The following is a 12292-nucleotide window of genomic DNA, read 5'->3' as shown; positions in this document are numbered from 1 at the left end:
TAATAGATATATATGTTTTAGAAGCATCTGAGTTTACCTTACATAAAATTTATTGTATTTCATGACTTTCTTAAAATCAAATATTTTTTTCTCTCAATTTAATTAAATTTTTCATAATTTGTTTTTGTATTTTCATTTTTACTTAGCCTATGTTTTGTTTGGTTGTTAAAACAAAAATTAATACATTGGGGGGATTTTTTCATTAGGTTACCTAACAATTTGGTTAAATCACCAATCAAATGTACATCAATATGTTAATTAATTAATTAATTATGTTGCAAGAAATATATATATATATATATATATATATATTGCCTTCGACATAAAATCAAGGGACATTAATTAGTAAAGAGAAAAAAATATATCCAGAGGCTTAGATTATAGTAACTGGTTAGAATAACCAATTTACAGATTGAATGTCAATAAATAAGTTTTGTTTTTTATCTTCTGATTTGTTTCAGATATGTAGAAATTAATTTATAGATTAAATGACAATGAAGATTTTTTTATCTGTTATACGAATTTGCCATATTTAGCAATGAAAGATACTACTTTTTCTTAAACATAATGATTATTTACAATCAAAAGTAAACAATAAAAAGTTCAAAGTGTAGTATATGTACAAAGTATATACTAATAGAAATACAACAATTGAGTGCATCAGAGAAACAAGAAAAGCTTAAAACTTCCTAGCAAATACACCAATGTTATTGAAAGTAAAACAAAAATAATTCATAATTTCATAGCAAAAAGGCAATGTAATTCAATACTTTCAATTAAATGTAATGGAAAATCTGCTCAACAACCCATTACTTTCCCATTTGTAATTTATTACATGTAATTACAAATATAGTTTCAATTAACCTGGTCTTTGAAAAAAACAAACGTAAAATAGAACAAACAAACATATATATATATTTTTTTGTTTTTTTTTTTGTTTTTTTTTATAATATATTATAACAAACGCTATATGTTTCCATAATGAGACTGGATTTATTATTATGAATGTAGTATTTGTGGCTTGTTTAGGGATGAAAACAGCGTGGTAGATATGATTAAAATTGTCGTCGAAATTGAGGCATTTTTGGCCTTTCAATATTTTTTCTAATAATAAAAAGTGGTCGAAATGAATAAATATGAATTTAAGAAATCCATTTAATTGTATTATCAATATGAGAAATCCAGTCCCAACCCCTAATAAGTAAATGATTTCCCAAACATACGGAAATATGATATTCTTATTAATTTTAACAGCATTTAAAAAAGTATAAGCATGGTATCGATATACAATTGTAAACATCTTTTATTGAAGCTTAAACATAATATAAAGTACTGCTGATTAACAAAACAGTATAATCAATTCTTATAGATACTAAATCATAACACATTCAGCTCAGTTTACTAACAAGATAAAAAAAAGTGGTACCAACTATTTTGTACACTATTTCAAACACATTAAACTTTTTTTAGTTAAGAGATTTAATAACTTTAGTATGAACAAGACTATATAGACTCGTCAAATCTCCCGTAAAAGTAATTGAATTAAGTACATTCAGAAGATCCATGGATATTTTATCGTTTTCTTACATACAAAAATCATCATCATCATCATCGTCATCATCATCATCATCATCATCATCATCATCATCATCATCATCATCATCATCATCATCATCATCATCATCATCATCATCATAATCTTCATCATCATCATCATCATCATCATCATGGTTAAAAAAGGGTGATATGATTTCCTCGTCCTCGTCATCTTCTGTATCATCTTCCTCGTCAACACTTGCATTGCCTTCCAATAATTTTTTAAACAGAGTTTCTAAGCGCCTATTCCCACAATGTCTTGCAATTTTCATTTCCAAATGCTGAAGTTTAGCTCCGTTTGTCAAAAGTAATTGCACGATGACTTTATTCCCGTTTTGACAGGCAGACAGAAGTGCTGTCCAACCGTCCGTGTCTTCAATGTTAACATCAGCTCCTTTACGGAGTAATAACTCAACTATATCTTTATGTCCAACCAGACTGGCAATCTTCAATGAAGTCCATCCACGACTGTTCGCTCTATTGATATCGGCGTTACATCTTAAAAGTAGTTCTGCAACATCTGTATCACCCCTAATGCAAGTGATGTGTAATGCTGTCCATCCGGTATTATTAGCTTTGTTGATATTGTCTACCTTGCTTGATAAAAGGTCTACAATATTGGTTGGGCCATACTGACAGGCTGACATTAAGCATGTCCAGCCATATTTATCAACTAAATTGACATCGGCATCATTTTTGATCAAATACGAAACTATTTCATCATACTGTGGTTTTGAATGTATCTTTAATGATGGTGTATCCTTATGTTTAATTGACACTCTTATATCCTCTTCCAATCTGAGAACAGTAGCTGAGGCTTGTCCGTAATTGCATGCGATCCGTAAAGCTGTCCAACCATTTACATCCGTCATATCAATCTTGGCATTGTAAGAAATGAGTAGTTTTACCATCTTTTTATGTCCATTTTGACAAGCGGACATAAGAGGGGTTCGACCATTATTGTCAGTTCTATCTATGTCTGCGCCATTTTGAAACAGAATAACGACAACGTTATCATGGAAACCGTCACAGGCTATTCTGAGAGCTGTGAATCCATTATTATCGCGCAAGTTTAAATTTGTTTTCGAATTGATGATAAACCGAACTATTTCAATATGACCATTTTTACATGCTGCCATTAAAGGATTCGACCCTTCGTTGTCAATTTTACTACCGTCTGCTCCTTTGGTAATTAGATATTTAACAACTTCAAAGTGACCTTCTTTTGAAGCTAGGTTAAGAACTGATGTTCCTTTCCTATCAATCAAATTAAAATCAGCGCCGTATTGTATTAATGTTGATATGACGTCAAGGCAATCAATTTGACTGGCAATCATCAATGGAGTTCGACCTTCATCATCAATTGGATTGGGATTTGCCCCATTTTTCAAAAGAATTTTCACAGATCTTGCGTGGCCCCCATAACATGCCAACTTGAGAGCATTCCATCCTTTTTTATTTTTTAAATCTATTTTTGCCCTTCTTTTAAGCAGAGTGTCGATGATTTCAACATGCCCTCCTCTGCTTGCAAGCATAAGATAACTGTTATCATCTCCATCAGATGAATCGATACTATCTTCACTTTCAATCAGTATTTCAAATATTGATTTAAAGCCATTCTTACAAACTTTTCGAATTAGATTTGTTCTATCTGTTTTTTTACCAACCAACAACAAACGCCGTATATCATCTTCGAACAGTTTATCAAATTGACTATTCAAAAGGTAATCTAATACCTCATAATTTTCAGAATAACAAGCAATTGTCAAAGCAGACAACCCATCAAGTGATTTCTTGTTTTCGTCAGCCCCATTTTCCATCAATAGTTTGATAATTGACACTGGACCCTTTTCACATGCAAGCATCAACGAGGTAAGTCCAGAGTTACTTACTTTATTAACATTTGCTTGATTAGATAACAAGATTTCAGCTATATCTGTATATCCCTCAAAAGATGCAACCATCAGAGCTGTATAACCATCTGAATTTGCTAAGTCTATGTCAATATCTTTTGTTGTAATTATATCAACTATCTCATTTTGGTTCATCTTACATGCATGCATTAGAATGCTTAAATCTTCACCATCAATGTAATTTAAAATAGCGCGTGTATCACTGATGAGAAATTCAGTAAGTGCCTTGGATCCCTTTTTACAGGCCAGGGTGAGGATGTTATGACTATATTCACAGGTATTAATCAGATCTTCATGCTTGATTTTAACTCCATTTTCTATAAAATAGTTTACAACATCCCATGCGTCAGCCTGCTGCGCAAATGCGATAGGAGAGATTCTCCACTCAGATACAGAAGTTATTCTGGCTCCTTTTGCAAACAGCACTTCAACCGTTGGTAAATCATCTCTCTGACAGGAATACATAATTGGTGATAGACTATGTCCATCCAATTTGTTAACATCTGCTCCATTGCAAATAAGTGACGCTATAATTCGGACATGTCCCTTGCTTGCTGCCGCTGTCAAAGGGGTGTATCCGATATCGTCCACTGTGTCTAGAGATAAGCTATGAGTTTCAGGTAAACTTTGAGTATTTTTGTGAATAATCGTTTTAATAAATATATCAACATTTTTCTCTTGTCCGTTTAAACATGCGTATGTTAAAGGAGAATACCCCTTACCGTCTGTCCTTAATACTTCAGCTCCTTGGTCAAGAAGGTAAGTTAATGTGTCTTTGTTTCCGCCTGCACATGCCTTAGTTAGAGCAGACAAACCTTCAACATCATTCACTTCAATGAGATTCCTTAACATGACACTGTCTAGGTCAAATTGTATTTCTCTCTTTATGAATAAATCCAAAGCATCAAAATGTCGTTTTGCAATCACCATTTTAAATGGAGTCATGTTATCAATGTCTTTTGAATGGACATTGTGACCTTGATCTAGTAATAGTTTAATTATAGGAAGATATCCAACTTCACACGCTTCTAATAATGATACACGGTTTTGGTCAGCTCCATAAATAGCAAGAACGTTGGCTATTTCATTATTACTGTTCTTAATGGCAAAAAGATAAGGGCTCCATCCTTCAGGTGTACATTTATTCACATTTGCATTTGACTGAATGAGCAGATCAACTAGTTGTGGGTTTTGTACTTCGCAGGCGCTTAGGAGCGGAGTGTAACCATATCCATCTAAAGCATCAATACTGGCCCCGGCACTTACAAGTAATTTAACAATATTTAGGTGATTTCCATTACATGCAGCTTTTAACGGACTTACACCACTCTGGTCTTGAACATCTAGATCAACGTCATATTGCAGTAACATTGATACAATCGCCTTCTTCCCATACATAATGGCCATTAAAAGAGGAGATTGTCCAATTTTATTGGGCTTGTTCCAATTAGCACCATTTTTTATCAATTTTTCAACTACTGTCTTTTTGCTATATGTGCATGCTATGATAATAGGAGTATCACCTGTAGATTTACTACAATAATTTACATCAGCCTTGTTCTCTAATAGCACACTGATCAATTTGATGTTTCCGGTTTGGCATGCTGTCATCAGTGATGTCCATTCTTCATTATCAACTTTGTCAACATCAGCTTTATTCTGCAACAGTATTCTGACAATTTGACAATGGCCTTTGACAGAAGCACTTTTCAGGGGTGTCCATCCTTCTTTGTCTTTTTTCTCTATGTCAACATTACTGCGTAAGAGTAATTTTACCGTGTCCTCGTCGCCTGCATTGCACGACGTTTTCAGTGGAGCCCTTCCATTATTATCTGCTAAATTCACATCAGCCTTGGCATTGATTAATATTTTAGCAAGGCTAGCATTTTCATTTCTGCATGCAATTATAAGGGGAGTATAACCATTCCCATCAGATTTATCGACATTCGCACCCTTTTTAAGCAGAAGGCAAACAGCTTGATCGTTGTTTACGTTACATGCTACAATCAATGGTGTTCTTCCATAGTCATCGTCGAGATCGACGTTGGCATTATTTTCAAGAAGAAGATTGATGATCTCATTATTCTCGTACTGAGCTGCAATCATTAGGGGCGTTTTTCCATCATTGCTCTTGTGATTTACATTTGCATTATGACAAACAAGAAGGTTTGCGATCTCCAGATGTCCTTCCTGACAACTTGACATAAGTGGAGTCCAACCACAATTGTCAGCTTTATCAATTTCAACTTGGTTTGTCATCACCAAGATTAAAACAACCTGACTATGTCCATTCAACGATGCCCTTTTTAAAGGTGTCCATCCTTCTTCGTCTGCAATGTTAAGGTCGGTATTTTTGTCCGTTATAAGTACTTTAACCATTTCTATTTCTCCTCTCGAACATGTGCGGAGTAGCGGAGTCAATCCTGTATCGTCACGTACATTTACATTTGCTCCTAACTTAATGAGACTTTGCACTGTTCTGTTGTCCCCATTCTTGCACGCATTGACTAAGGCTGTATTACCCAATTCATCTTCTCTTTCTAATCCGAAGCCTTTGTTTTTCAGTAACGTGATGATATTGTTATGTTTTTCCTCAAATGCTAAAACGAGTGCCAGTCTTCCATCTTTGTATGCAGTGCTAGAAGATTTTACTCCCTTTTCTAGAAATAATAGAACTATATTTTCATGTCCACCAACGCATGCATATTTAAAATGCGACATATTACGACTGTCAAGCCTATATATGTCTGCCCCTTTATTGATAAGCAACTGTACTGTTGAATACAACCCATGATAGCATGCCAGCATCAACGGCGTAGTTCCCTTTAAATCAACTCTGTCAACATTGGCACCTTTAGTAATCAATATATCAGCTAACTCTGGATTCTGTCGTAAACATGCAGCGCTTTATGCGCTCCATGAGTCATCCGTTATTTTGTTTACATCGTTAACTTTGTCTAACAACGACTTTATAATCGGTAATGAATATTCTTGATCGATTGAAATCTTTAACAGATCATAAACTGTTTTAACTCTAATGTCTTCACCCAAATGACATAACATAAATGACAAAATATCTTCATATCCTTCGCTACATACCGCTATTAGGGGTGACCTCGACCTTTTTCTAATGACCTGAATTTCAAGAAGTTCCTTTGAATTTAATATGTCAATTTCTCCCGTTTCCAAGGATGTTTTCATGTATCGCATTAGTAAATCTCTATACACCGGATGTTGCATTTGTTTGGAATAAAGTACCTCGGTATCTTTTCGCGACACATCATAAAGAACGCGTTGGAAATAATGTTTCTCGTAAGACTCTTTAACTTTTATCAAGCTGTCCGATATTTCAACCTGTATGGACTCTAAAACTATTTTTTCATAAAAAAAATGTCCATCGACAGACTTCAAAAAAAGGTCCTGCAGTTCTGTATGTCTACCAAAGTAGCAACAGAGAAAATTAAGCATTGGTTGTGGAATTCTATACTGATTATCTTTTTTAAAAACATAATTTCCAGGAATATCGCGAAAGCTTTCAGTCACTTGATCACAATCAAGTGAATATTTTCTGCAAATTTGATTAAATCTTGCTGTTTCTTGTGCAGTTTCCTGTTGTTTAAAATGTGAACCACTTAATATATAACCATTACGTATAACTGTTGCAAACAATGCACAATGTCTTGGTCTATCATTGAGAAACCAATCGTCTAAATCAATGAGTTGTTGACTCCCAAACGAAACTGCATAGTCTGGTGCTAAAATCGTTATGTGTTCATCAAAGAAGGACCCTGAGTAAGGAAATTTCCAAAATACATTTGGGGTAAAAGTTATCATGATTTTCGTCTTGTCTGCTTGTAACATTTGTTTGAAACTTCCGTCATGTTGAACCATATACTCGATTGTGGTTTGCAGGGATAATTCACGACCACATGGATCTTCCAAAATGAAAAATTGATACATTTCATCCTTATAGTGTTGTACAATTTCAACAGGACTTTTAAAAGGTAATATAACATAGTGTTCATTTCTTTCTACAAACGCAAGTGCAGTATGATGTAAAATATCATTTACTTCCTTCTTGTCTGGTCCTACAAGTGCTATACATGATGAGTCTTGTAACTGCCTTTGTATGTTCTCAATGACATCTTTTTTAACTAAACTACCTTCATGTTTTTTCCAGGCCCTGATTTCTTGTTTGTGTAAATCTGTAAAAATATATTTTTCTTGTTTTACTATACACTCAACTATATATAACACTACATTTATTTGCATGTATGGTATGAATGTAGGAAAATGACATCTGTAACAAACATAAACTTTTAGCTACTTCTTTACAAGCAGAACCAAATACAATGAAAGTTCCAACTAGGTACTGGCTTCCGAAGCTGCACAAAACACCTTACGAATATAGATTTATTTCGTCTTCAAGCCATTGTTCCACTACTAAACTGTCTATTCTACTTACTAGTACACTTGGTACAAACAAAAACCTGATAATAAATTGTTCAAATATGGCCCTTGAAAATAGTGGAATTAATAACTTTTGGAGTGTCAAAAATTCGTTGGAAGTACTTGATAAATTGCATGCTTATATTGGTGATTTTTAATCCGTTCAAAGTTTTGATTTTTCAACCCTATATACCACTTTGCCTCATAATCTTATTAAGAAAAAAATCACTCACCTAATTAAATGGGCATTTAAAAAGTCAGAATGCGAACATATATGTTCCAACTCTTTGAGGTCATTTTTTTTAGTAACAACAAACAAAAGAACTATGTCAATTGGACTTGCTTTGATACAATAACTGCCCTTGAATTTTTACTAGATAACATTTTTGCCCGCTTTGGAGATTCAGTATATCGTCAAGTTATCGGAATTCCAATGGGGACTTACTGTGCACCACTTATTGCGGACCTGTTTCTGTATTGTTATGAGTTACAATTCATGACTAAAATCAGAAAAGACCCATCTAAACAACATCTGATACAAAAATTTAATAACACTTCTAGATATTTGGATGATAGATTGGCTCTCAATAATGACGACTTCAGAATTTACACTAAAGAGATTTATCCTGCTGAACTGACTTTAAATAAAGCTAATACTAACAATGAACACTGCCCTATCCTGGATCTTGATATCTAAATCTTTATCGGGAAGCTTTATACCAAAATTTATAATAAAAGAGTTGATTTTTCATTTTCTATTGTTAATTATTCATTTTTAGATGGTGACGTTTCCTTGTCACCATCTTATCGTGTTTATATATCTCAACTTGTTCGATTCGCTCGTGTATGTAACAACGTATTTTATTTTAACGAAAGAAATCTATGTATTACTGAAAAATTATTACACCAGGGTTTTCGATATCACAAACTAGTCAAAACATTAACTAAATTTTATCATCGGTACAAGGACATCATTGGTAAATATAAATCAACATGCAGACATCTTATACGTTCAGGTATTTCACATCCAATCTTTTATGGTAATATTCTTTACAAAGCACAAAAATGTCGGCATTTACCTCAAAAGCTAACCAAACCTTTAAACAGACATATGAAGAAGGGATATAGTTACGATACTGTTGTCAGGTCATTAAAGATGGCATATTTTGGTATTAATATTAATTCACTCATAGGGTCTTTGCATCGGAAATAAACACATTTATTCTAAAACCAGTTGTTGGCATGATAAGGGTTATGTTCTTCTCATATATTGTATGATGGTATGATACTAAACCCCTAACGGGAGGGATTGTGCTTGATTTTCATATGATGAAGACATAACCTTTCAATCAGTTTAATTGAGGTCTGGAGCTGGCATGTCAGTAACTGCTAGTAGTCCTTTGTTAATGTATGTATCATTGTCATTTTGTTAAGTTTCTTTTGTTACCTATTCTGACATTTGACTCAGATTTCTTTTAAACTGAGTTTTACTGTGCGTATTGCTGTGTGTTTGTTTTTTCTACATTGGTTAGAGGTATGGGGGGAGGGTTGAGATATCACAAAACATGTTTAACCCCGCCGCATTTTTGCGCCTGTCCCAAGTCAGGAGCCTCTAGCCTTTATTAGTCTTGTATGATTTTTAATTTTAGTTCATTTATATGTTTTGGAGTTTAGTATGACGTCTATTATCACTGAACTTTTTTTGTTTAGGGGCCAGCTGAAGCACGCCTCAGGGTGCGGGATTTTCTCGCTGTGTTGAAGACCAATTGGTGGCCTTCGGCTGTTTTCTGCTCTTTGGTCTGGTTGTTGTCTCCTTGACACATTCCCCATTTCCATTCTCAATTTTATGTACTTAGATTTATTCGTATGTATGTATGTATGTATGTATGTATGTATGTATGTATGTATGTATGTATGTATGTATGTATGTATGTATGTATGTATGTATGTATGTATGTATGTATGTATGTATGTATGTATGTATGTATGTATGTATGTATGTTTGTATGATGTATGTATGTATTTTATGTATGGATGGATGGATGGATGGATGGATGGATGGATGAATGGATGGATGGATGGATGAATGAATGGATGGTGGGATAGAGGGATTGATGGATGGATGGATGGATGGATGGATGGAGTGATGGATGTAACGATGTATGGATGGATGTATGTATGGATGGATGGATGTATGGATGGATGGATGGATGTATGTATGTATAGATGGATGGATGGATGCATGCATGCATGGAGGGAGGGAGGGAGGGATGGATGGATGGATGGATGAATGGATGGATGGATGGATGGATGAATGGATGGATGGATGGATGGATGGAGGGAGGGAGGGATAGAAGGATGGATGGAGGGAGGGATGGAGGAATGGATGTAACGATGTATAGATGGATGTATGTATGGATTGATGGATGGATGGATGTATGTATAGATGGATGGATGGATTGATGGATGGATGGATGGATGGATGGATGATGGATGAATGGATGAATGGATGGAGGGATGGAGGGATGGAGGGATGGAGGAATGGATGGAGGGAGGGATTGAGGGATGGTGGGATGGAGGGAAGGACGGATGGATGGAGGGATGGAGGGATGGATGTAACGATGTATGGATGGATATATGTATGGATTGATGGATGGATGTATGTATGTATAGATGGATATGGATGGATGGATGGATTGATTGAAGGATGGATGGATAGAGGGATGGATGGATAAATGGATGGATGGATGGATGGATGGATGGATGGATGGATGGATGGTGGGAGGGATTGAGGGAGGGCTGGATGGAGGGAGGGATGGAGAGATGGATGAATGGATAGATGGATGGATGGATTGATGGATGGATGGATGGATGGAGGGAGGGATTGATGGATGGATGTAACGATGTATGGATGGATGTATGTATGGATGGATGGATGTATGTATGTATAGATGGATAGATGGATGGATGGAGGTATGGATGAATAGATGATAGAGGGAGGGAGGGAGGGATTGAGGGATCGATGGAGGGAAGGAGGGGGAGTTGGAGGGATGGAGGGATGGATGGAGTGATTGAGTGATGGATGGATGAAGTGATTGAGTGATGGATGGATCGAGTTATGGAGTGATTGATGGTTGGATAGATGGATGGATGGATGGATGAATGAATGGATGAATGGATAGATGGACTGATGGATGGGTATTGGTGTGTGTGTGTAGGTATGTATATATGTATGTATGTATGTATGTATGTATGTATGTATGTATGTATGTATGTATGTATGTATGTATGTATGTATGTTTGTATTTTTCTTTTGTGCTATTTAACTTTAAAAAGTACCAAAAAAAAACGCACCATTATTTAGGAACACAAATGTCTTTTTGAAAATCTAGTTATCTAAAGGATTCCATATCACATAATTTGCATAATAATAGTTATCTTACATTACCTTTACATAAGCAGCTGTATGGCTCCTTTATCTTCACTTTCCTAATTTCTGGAACTTTTTCCTGTACTTTACTTCCACTAAGTCTAACTACAGCCTTAGATAAAAGGGATATTAAAACCATCAATGAAACGATAAGAAGAACAAAATGTAAAGCCCACATCAAGATCATTGACAATAGTCAAAGCTTCATAAGGGGAATCCAATTAAACCTTGTATGTATGTATGCATGTATGTATGTATGTATGTATGTATGTATGTATGTATGTATGTATGTATGTATGTATGTATGTATGTATGTATGTATTATGTATGTATTTATGTATGTTTGTATGTATGTATGTATGTATGTATGTATGTATATAGATATAAGATATATGTATATAGATTTATGTGAACTTCCGGGCTCCAACTACATTTAGATGAATAATCTACACTATAATGCAATTGGGAGTGCAAAGTTACTGTATAGCTGTGAGCAAGTCGTAGGACGAAGACATTTCGTATTATAGTTATATAGGGAGATATATCCTTTCACCTTGATATAAGATATATGGATATCATCATGTTCATAAAACGTGGACATTTAGTACCATACACTACAAAAGTCAAAAATGCTGAAAAGACCAGTTTTTGTCTGAATTTGAATGAATTTTTACTCGACATTCTTAATTTGTCTGAATAATTTTTAAAAATTCTTGACATAGTATGAATTTGTCTAATAAGGTTCTTGATTTTTCTTGACAAGTGTCTTGACAGTATGAACATTGTCTTAAAATTTCTCGACACTTCCTGTATCATCTGATAAGAGTCTGGATTAGTCTCGACCAATTCTTGACTGTCTTAAATTTGTCTCGTTCTGTCTTGACATATTCTTGACATTCTTAAT

At 34.7% G+C, this 12292-nt stretch overlaps 2 protein-coding genes across 2 annotated transcripts; both read right to left on the bottom strand.

Moving 5' to 3' along the window:
- Nucleotides 1–513: 513 nt before the first annotated feature.
- LOC127705664 (protein fem-1 homolog A-like) lies at nt 514–2529 on the bottom strand. Its single transcript, XM_052209992.1, has 2 exons — nt 1961–2529; nt 514–557 (listed from the first exon to the last, which is right to left on the bottom strand). Exons 1-2 carry the CDS (start codon nt 2505–2507, stop codon nt 514–516), a joined length of 591 nt encoding a protein of 196 aa, XP_052065952.1. The 5' UTR covers nt 2508–2529.
- Nucleotides 2530–7663: 5134 nt separating this feature from the next.
- LOC127705663 (guanine nucleotide exchange factor subunit RIC1-like) lies at nt 7664–11735 on the bottom strand (the record flags this gene model as incomplete). Its single annotated transcript, XM_052209991.1, has 3 exons — nt 7664–7714; nt 10116–10196; nt 11694–11735. Coding segments are annotated over 3 exons (174 nt in total), but the record flags the coding sequence as incomplete, so codon positions are not given.
- Between the last annotated feature and the right edge of the window lie 557 nt (nt 11736–12292).

The sequence above is a fragment of the Mytilus californianus genome, unplaced genomic scaffold (genome assembly GCF_021869535.1).
Source record: "Mytilus californianus isolate M0D057914Y unplaced genomic scaffold, xbMytCali1.0.p SCAF_6, whole genome shotgun sequence".
NCBI lineage: Eukaryota > Metazoa > Mollusca > Bivalvia > Mytilida > Mytilidae > Mytilus > Mytilus californianus.
The sequence above is the reverse complement of the archived record's forward strand: the minus strand, read 5'-3'. Positions and strand labels throughout refer to the sequence as shown.

What these genes read in the sequence shown, in the direction of transcription:
- LOC127705664 (XM_052209992.1), bottom strand. Translation starts at nt 2,507, where the DNA reads ATGGTAAAACTACTCATTTCTTACAATGCCAAGATTGATATGACGGAT. An exon ending in TAACATTGAAGACACGGACG is followed by an intron (nt 558 to 1,960) that starts GTTGGACAGCAC and finishes ATTATGTTTAAG; the next exon opens with AAAAAGTAGTATCTTTCATT.